The sequence below is a fragment of the Chaetodon auriga genome, chromosome 5 (assembly GCF_051107435.1).
Source record: "Chaetodon auriga isolate fChaAug3 chromosome 5, fChaAug3.hap1, whole genome shotgun sequence".
NCBI lineage: Eukaryota > Metazoa > Chordata > Actinopteri > Chaetodontiformes > Chaetodontidae > Chaetodon > Chaetodon auriga.
This window is the reverse complement of record NC_135078.1, coordinates 10,987,292-11,002,147: the sequence shown is the minus strand read 5'-3', so window position 1 is coordinate 11,002,147 and position 14,856 is coordinate 10,987,292. Positions and strand designations below refer to the sequence as shown.

Genomic DNA, 14,856 nt, shown 5'->3' with positions numbered 1-14,856 from the left:
TGATCCCAACTAAAAACCTGTGTGCTCCACCCTCATGGACCCGGCTTCATCCGACACAGCTTCTATTTCATATTTTTTATCTCTTACTATTTCTCTCAACACAGACTTCCTTTCATTCTGGGAGTATTTCATATAGCAGAACGTAAAATTTGACAGAAAATGTCCATCTTCCATATCATAGTTGTCAGCGTGTAAACACGCCCTCACCGTGCTGTCGTCCCTGTTTCAGGCCGGTCAGACGGGGCTGATGCTGGCGGTCAGTCACGGCAGGATGGACATGGTTCGGGCCCTGCTGGCTCACGGGGCTGACGTCAACATCCAGGATGACGAGGGCTCCACGGCGCTGATGTGCGCTAGCGAGCACGGACACGTGGAGATCGTCAAACTGCTGCTGGCTCAACCCGGCTGTGACGCCACGCTGAGTGACAGCGTGAGTAATACATGACAGGGCGCAGGGGGCGGGGAAATATTAGTACGGTACTGAAGTACACTCTTTAGGTATTGTACTTTTCACTACACTTATCTGACAGCTTTAGTTGTGTACTTTCTAAATTACATTTTTGCATTAAAAAACAAGCAAAGAGCCTCTGAAAGTATGACATCTTGTTCTAAATGAAATGACCCAGCAGTATATAGAAGTACAGCTGAAATGATTGGTCGATTAGTCAGTTAGTTTTCAGTTAAGCTGCTGCAGCTTTGAATCATTTCTGTACAAAATAGTTCAAAATGACCTAAACCAAACACACCAGTAAAATCATAAAATCCTTTACATTAATGCATCATCTAATGATGGAACATATAATAGTGTGACAGTCAGAGGACACATTTCACTTTTAATACTTTGAGTACATTTTGCTGATTATACTTGCATACTTTTATTCACATATGATTTTTAAATGCAGGACTTTCACTTGTAACAAAGTATTTTAACAGTGTGGTATTCATGCTTTTACTTGAGGATCTGAATACTCCCTCCACCAGGGGGCATACTAACAGAGTGTTACTGATCTGCAGTGAATGGCACAAAACTCAATTAACTGATAAAATGAGACAAGAGGAATGAATCATTTTGATGACTGAATAATTGCTTGATTTCCTTTTTAAGCTAAAATACCAAACATCTCCCAAAACTCAACATTTTAAGTGGATGACATTGTTTGCCTCTAATTAAAAACTAGTAATAGTACAGAATAATTATTGTGATCAGCATGTGGTCTGTGTGTGATGTTCTTTTTTGTATTTCACTTTATAGTGCCTTCAGAAGTTGCTTAATGAAATTAAAATTTTCTACTAGAAATGCAATGTTTTTTTCTGAACATTCATGTTTGCTATGAATTGTTTAGTCATCCATGTTTACTGTTAGACAGACAAACCTTTGAAACTGAGTTTTCAGAGTTTTTAAATTAGTTAAAGCAGCACATACTTCAGACAGAGACAGAGATCTTGCATGGAATCTGCTCTTAACTGCTTTTGATATATGAAGTGGCTGAATACCGACTGATTGGTATATTTCTGTTTTTCTAGCCGACCTTTTGTTCTTTGTTTCTCCGTCTTCACGTCTCTTTATCGTCTCCTTTCCTTCCCTTCAGGATGAGAGTAATGCCCTGTCCATCGCTCTGGAAGCAGGACACAAGGACATTGCAGTGCTGCTTTATGCACATGTCAACTTCTCCAAAGCCCAGTCACCGGTACGTCTTCATCACCTCCATTTAAAGCACGCTTCATGTCTATTGACACGTCACATTAACCGTTTCCACGTGTCTGTATCGTAGGGGACGCCTCGACTCGGCAGGAAGACGTCACCAAGTCCCACTCGGAGGGGCATGTTTGATTAGAAGCCTCCTCCGCCTCTCCCTACAAACCCTGCGCTGCTATTGGTTCACGCTGAGCGATGCCTTACCCACAGTTGGATGAGGGACTTCATCCCAAGCACCAACCAACCAACCAACCAATGAGATTTCTGGAAATGCTTTTTATTTATATGCACACTTGCTTCCATGACGAGCCCAAAGTGCCCTGAGAATATGAATGTAACCAGCTGGTGCCTCATGTCCCGTCACATTCTGGCTGAAATGTCTCAAATCATCAGCAAACCAACATGGACACAAATTCAACTACTAACTGCCATTTTTCTTCTTTTCTTTCATTTTATTTTTCTCTTTTTTTGGAATTTGACAACCTTTTTTTAATTTCTAAAGCTCGATGTTGATCATTCAAGAGCATAAAACATCTTTTTTTTTTTTTTGAGCATATCACAGTAGACAGATGGAGAATAATCCACCCACCTGTTAGTGGAAATATTTCCTGTATATATTGATCGCCTCGACATCCCGGTCTCACACGTGCGCCCAGCTCTACAGTACATGTGTTGATGAATGCATCGATGAATAGACGTGACCTAGACTGGAGAAATTGTACTTTTATACAAATCCTTTGTATCTATTTAAAAAAGAAGAATCACAGTATTTTGAATATTTCCTATTACTACTTAACGACCCATGAAGTTATATATTTATCAAAGTATAGTTTTTAATGCAGATATATGTATTTCATTGTACATACGGTGGTCATTAGAGTTTAGTTATTCTCCTTTTTGTCTTCGTGTCCAGTTTCTTTCTGTCTCTCGTGTAATATATACTGTTTGTCCTCCTCTAGTATTCATCAAGGTACTGACTTTCATCCTCAAATGAGAATTGAAGTCCCTGAGACTTTGCCATATAACAATAAACATTGATTAAAGGATATAGAGCAGTGTCCTGTCTGTCAAAGCTCACATGAGTAAACTTTGCATTTAACTGCATTGAGTATCAGGTTTTTCCAGTTTCTCAGATGATAGAAGGAGAGTGTTTCTTCTCCCAGTGCCTGATGGGAAAACATTTCTTTAGGTTTTATCATTAGTTTTCAGTCTGTGATTGCTCTTCTCTACATGATTTTCTTTATCTGTTTAGCACAAGAGGCTATTGAAAATATTAGATTTGTAAGAATGTGTTCCTAGAAGTACCAAAAAGTTAGTTTTGTTACTGCTATTTGGGTTGAGTGATGGATTTTCTGACAGCTGAATCAGTCGGTTTAATGGAGCCGGCTGTTCTCAAGCTGGAGGGCTTCCTGAGGGATGGAAAAGAACAACGGAAAGAACGTATGTGAGTCTGTTCTTTAATATGACAATGATAGCTTGTACTAATTTAAAATACCATGAATGATGGGTTTTAGGTAATGTTTTCTAGAAAATATGTATACTGTGATATTCTTAACACAGGACAATGGTTCATGCACTATATTTTTGTACAAGAATATTTGGTTTGAAGTCAAGTTTTAAAACATCAAGCTGAAACAGGTCTTCCAAACACAACACTGCCTCCTGCAGACTCAGTAGGTGAACTTCAAGGTCTGAAACGAACCTGTGCAGGGGCACGTGGGTGCTGCTGGACCCAGCTCCCGTCCTGGGGAGTCTGTGTTTCAGTGTGGGACAGGGCACAAGGCCCAGATGGCCCAGCCTGTAGTTAGCCAGCTCCAACTGGAAGCTCAAAGCTGCATTCAGGGCCCCTGCTCTGGAAGGACACAAGGACGACAAAGCAGGAGTCCTTAGTGCTGCTGGTGCTGTGAGAATTAGCCTCATTGGCTACATCTTTTATTTATTTGTAGTGATTGGGTCATCAAAACCTCTCCCACAGAAATCCCCTTAAACATGCCATTGAGCATATTCAAGTCACAGATTGTTTCTATATGCACTTGATGAATGATCGGTCCGTACGCACATCAACACATTATCCAGTGAGAGAGTGATCTTCTTACCTGGCTGCTGCAGGGTCAGAGGTCTGGAGCTCATTCAGCCGGTCACTCTTCGCGGTGGAGTTGGTGAGTGGGGGCCCACTTAAGACCACCAGCAGCTTGTGCATCAGCTGCTTCCACTGGATGACCGAGTCCGCCTCTGAGTCCTGCTCGATAGGTGCCTCCTGCAGGGAAAGTCATTTCTCAGAGGCTGAAACAATCACACTGGCTGAGATAAATATCTCTGGGTGTTTTCACGTTACTATGTAATCTTGCTAAATTGCATGTACATTAATAACAACAACAACAATGGGGCTCTTTGGTGTCATGAAGATTTTTCTTCTATTGTCTTTTGTTTTACCATCAGGGCTTGTCTGACAGTGACGGCTGCTTCCTGCATGACGCTCTTCATCCTACTCCTCCTCTTCCTCTCCTCTTCTAGCTCCTCCTTCAGCCGACTCGCCTCGGCTCCGGTTTTTCTGCACTGCTCGGACAGCGAGGCCCGGTCCTGTCTGAAAACACATCACTGACACTGATGCTGTGTTCACCTTTAATTTGACTGGACATCAAGAGGTCTCTGGTTCAAATCCTGATGCTCCCTGAAGCAGCTTTATGCCACACTTTTTGTACTTTTTAAAATCTGTTTTTCTTTGTCAAAACTTACCATTAAAAAGGCCAAAAGTTACACTAAATAACAGCACAGTCTAGAGTTTGGTTATAGTATAGTCCTTTCATTTAGGAGCGATGTTCCTGCATATTCTGTGTGTACTGAGTGTGAACTTAAATTCTTAATACAAAAATATAACTCGGTGTTATGGACAGTAGAGACAGAGCAAACTTTGACCTGAGTGCCTCCATCTCAGCCAGGACTCCTGTGTGTTCAGACCGAAGGTGCTCGAGTTCTTGTCTGCAGTCTTTCAGCTCTGCCATCAGCTGCTGACACTTATCTGTAAGCTGCTCCACCACCTGATGGAGAGAAGATGCTGAATGTTTTCAGTAAATCTTTTGTTCTTGGTGAAACAGATTTTGATCTGTCCATCATGAAGTACATATCTATTCTAAAACTGCACCACCCACTGGACTTGATCCTACAGCGATGAATAGATAGATATGTATCTGTTTAAGAAGTCTTTCTCTCACCTTCTTGAGGATGCAGCTCTGGCGGGATGTCTCGCTGAGCATTTGCTCCAGGATGTCCACATCCACACTGAGCTGGCTCTTACGGTCCCGCAGGGCAGAGTTCTCCCCCATCAGGACCTGTGCCCGCTCCGACAGCAGGCTGAATCGAGCCTTAACCTCCGTGTTCTCCTGGAGGGCCGACCTGGTCGTCTCCGGGACCTTCTGGTCCACCAGGTGCTGCACCTCTGCTGCCATGGCCGCCACGTGGCCCTCCATCTCCTTCTCCAACCTTTTGCCAGGGAACAGGAGAGAGGAGAGTGGGAGAGCAAATCATTCAGGCATAGTGTATTTAATAACACTGAAGGCTGGTGAAGATTGTTAGATTTTTATTTTTACCACATCTTGCTGCCATATTTCTCATTAGTTTATGTTCTCATAGCTAGGATAATCATGTGCTCGCAGTCTTAACCTCTTCTGCTCCAGCAGTGCTTTCATCTCCACGCTGTGGATGGCAGCTTTGTGTTCCTTCTTCTGACTGGCCAGCTGCTTCTCCAGAGACTCCATGTTTGACATGAGCTGCTCCTTCTGCTTCTGAAACTCCTCCAGACCAGCAAGCTGCAATCCTTGGAGGAGAGGAGAGGAGAGGAGAGGAGAGGAGAGTTAAACCTTAGTGGTTCCACTCACTGAGGTTAAACCTCAACCAGTGAGTTTCTCTCTGTACCCAGTTTGTGTTACATGCAGTGTAGACTTTGCTTAACTGTTCAACCAGCCATGGTGACTGAAAGTGCTGTAGTGCTGATGTCACAGATCCAATGAGATGGAAATATGCATCGTTGTCATATGTCAAAGCACAGAAGGATTACCATCTCAAAACTATTTCATAGGACCTTCAGGATGCTACAGTGAAAGCTGAATCCAACCCTGGTTTAACCCACGTAGATAGTGTCAGTCTCACCAAATGCCATGTTTGCTGCAGTGAGTTCTCCAATCTGGTCTTGCAGCTCTTGACTCAGCTGACTGTGCTGCAGCTTCAGGGCATCTCTGTCCTTATCGGCAGCCTGCCGCTGACTCTCCAAGCGCTCCGTCAGCTCATCCACCTCGTCCTCCTTTTCCAGCAGGGAGCGTTTCAGATAATCAACGATCTCCTTCTTCTCCTTCTCCAGTGCACTGTACTGAGAGTTTAAGTCTTTGCTTTGCCTCTCTAGTTGATCACATTTCAGCTGATATCTGGAGGAGGAAGAGAGTCGTGCAGGCCCAAAGGTTAAGGACACTTGTAGTACATATTGTATGGACAGTAGGGTGAAGTGGATCTTCTTCTGGATCTCTGCCAGACTAGATGCCATACATCACACTGCTTCCTCTCACATGGCTGTGATAGTTGCATGCTGTATTATGGTGAATTTCTAGCATGCTGATATTACATTTTATTCATCTGGTAGACGCTTTTGTCCAAAGTGACTTTCGTGACTCATATTAAGTGCACTCAACCTCAGCAGGAACAAGTGGAGGCAGTGGAGCAGAAGTAGAAAGTAGCATAAAATGGAAATAGTAAGTAAGTTAAAGTACAAGTACCTCAAAATTGTACAGTATTGAGCAAATGTACTTAATCTAGTTTCTTTCCAACGCTGCTTATGGTCATGAGTAGATATTTGCTGGACTGGAGTGACGTCACATACAGCTAACAAATGACGAGCTAACATAGCAGACAACATTACGAACGGAAATTACGTAAAAGTTGCGCTGCAGTGATTTTTTTAATCTAAGTTTGACAAACAAGATCAACTAAGTTATCTAAAAAGCATTTATTGACACCAATAAACATACCCCATCATTCCAATTAAAATAGTTTAAACTGCCTTTTTACTCTACATGGTGAAAGGCTTTTTGTCGTGTCAAACAATCTCACCTCTCCAACTGCTCGTTCAGATATCGTACTTGAATCAGGTAAAAATCCTTCTCTTTGTCGTCCGAAGCGGTTTTATCTGCAGGACTCGCGGAACTGTCCTTTTTTGGTGTTTTCTTATCTTTATCTTGTTTGTCGCCGTTCTTCTTATCCTTCTTTTTGGGCATTGTGTCAGGGAAAGTTGGCTGAACGTTCACGACGAGAGAGCTTGCGGACAAACTAAACTACTTAGTTGCTAGGTAATGTTGCCTTCACGGACTCCTCGAAAAACTTATTACCTTCACGCGAATACTTTAAGAGCCAAGAGGACAAAAATGTTAAAATGCGGATCGTTCATTCATACTTATCTGTCTTTTTTACAAATTAATGCTGGCGGAAATATGTATTACAGACATAGCGTTTAATCCAATGTTTGATCGGTAGTTTAGACCATGTTTTCTAAAGTGATTAATGTAATTAGGTTAATTTGATTTGCAAAATTTGATGAGTAATGAAGCCACTATCAACATTTGGCCAGAATGATACAAAACCGCACACTAACAAACAACAAAATGTTTCATTGGCATGTTGGTAATTTAATTTCTTGGTTGAGTGTACTAAAAGTTCCAACATAAATATACAGTAAATAAGGATATTGAATATCTGCTTATGTTTTTCTCAAAATAGGCAACATGACCATCTTGTATCTCGCCTCGTACAATATATTACAAAATAGTTTTGTCTGTCATTTTATCAGCATTAAAATATGTCTTAATTGATAGATTCAGTTTACCAGAGTTTGTTTACTATTACATATAGTAAAATTGATCCACCTACCTAGTGGTGTGGCCATGACCTCTGGCTCCCTCTACCCATGTGATGACTCCCAACTCAGTGGCTCTCTTGGTTTGTGTGATACAGAACACTGTGCATGCAGAAAATGCTACAATTTGTAATGTGCATTTTTTGTTTCCACATTTTCCTTCATGCCATTAAATGTCAGCTGTTGCTGAGAGAACGACCTCATCTCTTCATGTGATACACTGACCTCGATGCCATTTCACTCTAAAGCCTCTTAGTGGATGGCCCAGACAGCAGTTACGCTAATAGAAAGGTTAAATGTGTTAAATCACAGACTTCATTAGTGCATTATAATCTAAGATTATTACCTTATGCTACAGAGGCAGTTAAACTCAGTGTAACTGCTTTCAGTTACCGTACAGCACCAGGATGTCAGCCAGTGTGGCAGTTATTTATCTTGAACGGGTGATTCAGCACTGTGTAAATGCCTGCTTTTTAATTGGTAACTTTTCATCCACCCCTCCATTGGGGCACATTGTGATTTTAATTAGGTGCCTGTGTGTTTCACCTCACTTCACTCCCTGCCTATAAATCCACTTGGCTGACTGACTGTCCAGTGTGGAGGTTAATTTAGTTTCAGCTCAGTCAAGCCTAGTAAATGAATAAGCATATTAATTCACCACGTAGCATATCAGCGGTCATGAAAAAGAAGAGCTACAGTAAATATATTTTACTAGGATGCTACTCAGATATTACAGCATAACTACAAGCCCAGGGGGAGTATCACAGTAATACCACTGGCTATTATAAATTTGGCACAATAGACACAATAAAAGCTGCTGTAGGCAGGTACAGTGATGTTTAATTGGGAGAACTAATCAGCATCAGTTACAGCTCAGTCAAATAAACTAAATCACATCATTTCTACACCAAATAGTTTTGTCAGGAATGTATCTCAGCAGCTACGCACAGTTTTTTTTTGTGTTTTCAGTTTTTAAGTTAAGCAGATGCAGTTCAAGTTGACTTTTAATAGTCAAATGTAGTTGAGCTGTTCAAGCTCTCGTGGAAACTCTAAGGTTTTAATGGGATCTCTAAAGATTTATCATGAACTGCCCAGGGACCCATAACCTCTGATCCAGAGAGCAACCAAAGAAGGGACAAGAGGAGTGATTTAGCCTCCGCATTAATGCTTCAATACTTATAACACAATAATACTGTATATTACTCTGAAATGAGCTGACTGTGCATGAACTTTACTTGTGACACAGTATTTCTACAGTGTGGTATTTCTACTTAAGAAGCCCAGACAAACAGACAAAAAAAAAGTTCAAATGGGACAATGGCATTTTATTACTAGTGTTTTACTAATAATTTAAGTGTGAATGGGAGTGGGTGCAGCAGACTGATGCCCCTGCTCTGCCAGGTCTCTCCCCCGCTTCCAACTCGTTTCCTCCCACAAGTCACAGCAGCAGTAGGGCGGGGAGGGACAGTGACCCTATAGTCTCCAGCCTGGCACCAGACCGTCTGTTACCAGCCGAGCCTGTTGGGACAAACTCCAACACAGTGGCTAAAGTCGTGGACCTGTTAGCGCCATTTTTTTCTCCCCCTCACTTATTTCCAGTAGCGATGAGCAAGGACAAGCAGAGCAAACAGGCGCCAGAGTACGTAGGACCTCTGTCTCCATCCAAAGGCCAGAAACCGCCCAGGATGCCCAAGTGCTCCCGCTGTCGGAACCACGGCTACGTGTCTCCTCTGAAGGGACACAAGCGCTTCTGTAACTGGAGGGACTGTCAGTGTCCCAAATGTAAGCTGATAGCTGAGAGGCAGAGAGTCATGGCGGCCCAGGTAACCCTCATTAGCTCATGCTAAACTGAAAATAATGCCTTCACGTGTCAGGGGTTTGGGTGATAATAAATTGATGATTGTGAAAGAGGAAATGCAGCATGTCACGTTAATCGTTTAGAAAAATATTTTGGATTTTGTTTTTATATTTACACATGGACAGGTTTATTGTTACTTTAGTTGTTTTTGTAACTTTGATGCGTGTGTAACTCTCAAAGCTAGCCAGCTAAAGTTAGCTGGATGTATACAGAGCTAGCTAACAAGTTTATAAACTGTTCAGTTGTTTTCGAGGACAGTATTTTGCCCCACTTGTTGCTAAACTTACAGCAGACTAGTTTTTAAATAGAAACTAATTAACAGCAAGGCTACAATATGTAGACCATTATCTTCTGTATTTTGTGGTTATTTACTTTGTACTTTGTTGCTTGAAGTGATATATTAGGGGTTTTTTAAACAGCCATTTTTGGGTTGGCTCACTGATAGTTATTTTATTAGACTAAATAACACTCACTACTTTTTAAAACTATGGCTTGAAGAAAAAACACTGATAGATAGATTCAATATCCAGCTCTAGATTGATGGATAAATTGATAAATTGAATAAATGTGTCTGAATATAGGGGTTATCAACGCACGGCCCATGGGCCAATGGCAGCCATCACAAACGTTTTATGAATCCTAAAGCTGACATGAAATTCATGCATTACATATTAATCATTCAATATTTAGTCTCTCACGTTCAATAATCAACTAGGTCTGTTACTCCTACCAACTACTTTGTCAATCTGTGCATCTGTCAGGTTAGGAATACATGACAACTAGTCGTACTTCACGAGCATCACAAGATCAATGCCAGTGCTTTAGTTTGGTGGACAACTCGGCTCTTTAATGTAGAAGTGAGATGGAAAAGCAACTGTGGAAAAAACGTTGGTTATGGAGAAAAGGAGGTTCAGGAAAAAAGGATCAACTCTTCGTCTGACCGTGGGGCACAGGTAAAGTGATCTGCCGTATCTGCAAGCAGAAAATGCTCAAATTTCACTCACTCACTCACATTTTAGTTTCAAAGCTACAATAAATTAATTTGCATTTTTGACACAATCTACAATTTAGGCACATGGCCAGGGCCCCCTGAGCATGAAAGGGCCCTCCGTGAATGGAGAAAAAAAAAATGTATGCACTCCACAGAAGTATGACACAAAGCACGAACCATTTTCTTGATCTTGATAATTTGTTATGTTTTATGTTTGTGATGGGACTCAAAAGTAGAAGTCGGATCGAGTAAAAGTTCAACCAGGAGCATTTTATTATAAGATTAGTTAGTTGTGGAAATCTGGAGGGATGGAGCGGAGCTGGCTGGATTGTGTATTGTGAATCAGAAGCAAAGCAGGCTTATTTACTGCATGCTGCAGTTGTGGTTTAAAAGTGGATTGGCAGCAGGTGTGCAGGTGAGTAGGCAGGAGGCTGTCTTGATTGAAACAGGCACACCCATACATGCAAACAAAGAGAGACAGGACACGCCATGGAGGGGAAAACAGCAGAAATACTAAGGATGAGGGGCAAATCCTACTGGACCCATCTTAAGTATCCAATGGGTATGAAACAAAGGTTGTTTTTAAGAAAGTTAATTTTTGTGATTGATTGTTTTTATTGGTGGGGCTGGGCAAGTAGTGGTTGGTGGCACTGTATAGACTGGCTAATGGTCAATGTGGGTGGACATAGAGAGCAGGAGGCTTACATTGCCCAACTTCAAGATCAGTGTTTCTTAAGCAAGGTTGAGGTTAAAAACAGTGCAGTTGGTTTTTACCTCAGCTACTATAGTGTGCTGGAAAAATTTCCAAGCAAGGCTATTACCTTGGCCAGGTTACTTTATTATTATTATTATTATTATTATTATTATTATTATTATTATTATTATTATTATTATTATTATCATTATTAATTATTATTATTATTATATTTTGTTGCTATATCTTTCATTGTCAAGCAGGTATCAGTTAGTAATTATTTCCTCTCCTCCCCTGTAGGTTGCCCTGCGAAGGCAGCAGGCTCAGGAGGAGGATCTTGGGATTTGTAGTCCGGTGGCTCTGTCTGGCCCTGAGGTGATGGTGAAGAATGAAGTCGAAGCAGACTGCTTTTTCTCTGTGGAGGGACGATCCGTGACCCCTACCAGTCCTTCTTCTCTTGCTGTCACAGGTGAGATATCGCCAACTGTTATTCACTTACTGTCCTGCCACGCCATCTTACCACCCTCTCACAGGTGAGTTGTCGTGTCCAAACAACAGCTCTGGAAAGTATGGAAAAGTTATTTGGTGATGCCAAAACATTAATTAACTAGAACGGCATTCTGAGAGCCAGACCTCTGCCAAGGCCAATAGTCCACTTTTCTTTGATATACAAATCTGCAAGCGCAAACGTTACAATCAATATACTACTGGATTTTAAGATGTATGACATTCATCCTGCCAGGACCAGATGACGTATCTGGCAAAATTAACATAAGTGAAAAATAATTTGGTATCTGTGGTTCAGGTCTGCTTCAAAATTTAGCAGCTTCTTCCTTGCCCCATGCTGTCAAGTTTTTCCTTGCTCCTGCCTGACAAACCAACAAACACAAACTTGGCTGAAAACATAACCTAATTGGCGGAAGCAATAAAGTATTGAGATTTTAAAGTCCAGTTCTCTTTCCCACTTTTGTTTTTTGTAGTCCATTGAGTTCTTAGATACAAGTCCCTTTATAATCTGTCTGTTGGGTACCAGACTGCATGCTTTGATAAACATCTACATAACATCAGAGGGTTCGTCCTCCACAACAGTCGACTTAACTTCCTCCAGAGACTTATCAGATATCATCCAGCCATTACTGAGACAGTCGTATTTGGAAAACAATTAAGTTCAGCCGAAACAATTAGTTTATTTAAGACTATAGATTAATCAATAAGTTGGTGGACAGAAACAATAATCGCCATTTATTTTGATAACTGATAAATTTCTCGGGCAAGATAACAAACATAACCTAGTTCCACCATGTGTGTGTGTGCTTGGTTGTTTTTCTCTATAATCTGACATTGATGACAGATGACAGAGGAGGGTCACACCCAATGAGAAGAAGACACTTTATTTGCAGAAGGCAATCACAATCACACAGTATCGATGCCACTTTAATGATAATGATTATCAACAATCATACAGGTGATCCACTTAAAGATAATTGGCACTGCAAGGCAAGGCAAGGGAATTAGTAACATAATCAATAAGCATCCATTGGATGGAGGTGGAAGGCTGTCAACACCAAACATTTGAGTACTGTCCATCACACTTACGAATCTATTATATTTCTTCACATCAAAAGTTAATATCCACCCTAATCATTAATAGACACTATATAGTCATGGCCGTATATCTGTGTCAACATCAGAATTTAAAGAATGGACCTTATGATGGAGATTCTTTAGGATGTAAGTATACACTGTGGGCATCAGGTGAGTTAATTAGACAGTGAATGCCTGAGTCCACTGTGTCCCTTGTTAGTGTGTTAATCCATGAAATGCTCAGTATGCACCATGTTTTTCCATAATGTGCAGGATCAACACAGGAAACTCACTTTAATACAGCTAATACAAATTCTCTCAAGTATATAAAATTGTCTTATCAACAGATTTGTCTCAAGAGCAGTGCAATGATTACTTTGAGAAGAAATTCAAAGGATTGTTTTTATCATTTGGTTTTCTATAGGTGTTGGAGGGAATCCTATTATTAATTTTGACAGTTTCACATCCAAAAAGCTTCAACTGAACTTGCAAAGAAGGCAGCAAAGCCACATTCTTTTCAATCAATTATTCCACTGTTATTCAACATTGTAAACAATAAAACATGAGTACGTCCACAAGACGAGATTATTTTTATCGGCAGTGCATATACCATCAGTAAGAAACATTTTCATGAGGCAAATACGTGAAGTGGATTTGGTTGTGGCAGCATAAAAGGGCACCCTTGATGTCTTTCTTGGCGGTGGTGTGGAGGCAGACACAGATACTGTGTTCCTGTTAGCGTGATAGCAAATCTGAGGAGTTGAAATATGACTGGTCAAGGCTGCTCACGTCTTGCTTTGATTCTGCTTTGTGTTTCTGTGAGAATGAACTTTGGGTCTCCGGCTTGGCAACAGAGAGGAAAGACTTAGGAAAAGGAGTTGAGCACTCTGTGATTCACCGATGACAAGAATTAGGATGGGGACAACAAATGTCATTATCTTTGGCTTCAGTGGTGCACAGTGTCTTCATTGTGTGAGACAGAAAGCTCAGGGTCTGCCTGAGAAGAATGTGGCCTTGTTGATAAGGAAAGAAAAACAGATAATGAGTAATGATGATTTGATGGTCATATTTGTTCTGACAGGGCAACCCATATTTCTCTATGGTGATGGTGTGCTTTGTTAGGTTTGCCAATTTGATGTCAAAACACCTGTCACCTGCAGATGGTGCTGTTGATAGCAATTTGAGCTAGTGGTGGATAACCAGAAACATCTTGCAAAGTAAAGGTAAAGTGTTTCTGTCCTGATCCATCAGAAGATAAACTGCAAGCCTTTGTCTGTGTAACGTGAATGGATCTCATCATTGTCATTATTCATTCATTGGTTTTCAGTATCAGCAAAGACACAGGTGGGAAACAAAAACCTAAATTCTGCTTGAGCTCAGCTGCTGGACGCATAAGTCACAAAAACACGATCAGTTTAACAAATTGACCAATATAAATAATAAAAGAAATAAAAAACAATCCTTAGATTTCAAATGCAATAATGATCTGAAAAAAATGAAATCCAGCCACAAACATCATGCTTTAGCCTCTGGACCAGTCACACTTGTATGTGTATTGTTTGTCCAGGGAGTCGCTCAGCGTCATCCTCCAGCCCGTCAGCTGGTGCCCGGGCTCATACTGAGGGACCGACAGACCTGCTTCTGGAAACCTCCTATTTCAACTTCTACCAGCCTTCACGCTACCCCACCTACTACGGCAACCTCTACAACTACCAGCAATACCAGGTGACTAACAGCAGCCACTCTGCAGAACAGAACCCGCATAACAATATGATGATGATCATGATGATGGTGGTCCTGTTTGTTTGTAACCTGCGACGTGTGTTTGGCTTGGCTTGGAGGATGCCACTGTTTGAAGCTCCATTAAAATTCATAGTCTTTTATTTATTCTGTCACGTTACCTCAAACTTGATTTGGGGCTAAACTGCTGTGGCAGTATATTACATTCATGGTTTTTTGTTTCACCTTTCTAGAATATTTTCAATTTCATTTCAAGAGAAAATTCAGTATAACTGTATTGTTGTCGTGGTGAACAAGCCTCTGAAGCAATATTTAGACCATTATGAGACAGTAAAGCTCCTCAGAAACCAACATACAGTGAACCTGAAAACTTAAGACATACAGAAAGCTTTTCTGA

At 41.1% G+C, this 14,856-nt stretch overlaps 3 protein-coding genes across 5 annotated transcripts in view; 2 read left to right on the top strand and 1 right to left on the bottom strand.

Moving 5' to 3' along the window:
• The window catches only part of kank1a (KN motif and ankyrin repeat domains 1a), a 53,764-nt gene extending 51,020 nt beyond the window's left edge, over window positions 1-2,744 (top strand). For all 3 annotated transcript variants that reach the window (XM_076730365.1, XM_076730366.1, XM_076730367.1), the window contains 3 exons: window positions 230-430; window positions 1,590-1,688; window positions 1,773-2,744. In XM_076730365.1, the coding sequence (XP_076586480.1) occupies window positions 230-430; window positions 1,590-1,688; window positions 1,773-1,835 (363 nt within the window). In that variant the 3' untranslated portion in view covers window positions 1,836-2,744. The remainder of the gene's footprint in view (window positions 1-229; window positions 431-1,589; window positions 1,689-1,772) is intronic.
• On the bottom strand, window positions 2,167-7,005 carry LOC143320576 (cilia- and flagella-associated protein 157-like). The gene is made up of 9 exons (XM_076730368.1): window positions 6,794-7,005; window positions 5,843-6,114; window positions 5,357-5,510; window positions 4,909-5,176; window positions 4,613-4,734; window positions 4,130-4,280; window positions 3,793-3,953; window positions 3,399-3,548; window positions 2,167-3,105 (listed from the first exon to the last, which is right to left on the bottom strand). Exons 1-9 carry the CDS (start codon window positions 6,955-6,957, stop codon window positions 3,024-3,026), a joined length of 1,524 nt encoding a protein of 507 aa, XP_076586483.1. The 5' UTR covers window positions 6,958-7,005; the 3' UTR covers window positions 2,167-3,023.
• Window positions 7,006-9,196: 2,191 nt separating this feature from the next.
• The window catches only part of dmrt1 (doublesex and mab-3 related transcription factor 1), a 28,099-nt gene continuing 22,439 nt past the window's right edge, over window positions 9,197-14,856 (top strand). Inside the window, 3 exon segments of the mRNA XM_076730372.1 lie at window positions 9,197-9,415; window positions 11,436-11,604; window positions 14,287-14,444. Coding sequence (XP_076586487.1) covers window positions 9,197-9,415; window positions 11,436-11,604; window positions 14,287-14,444 — 546 coding nt within the window.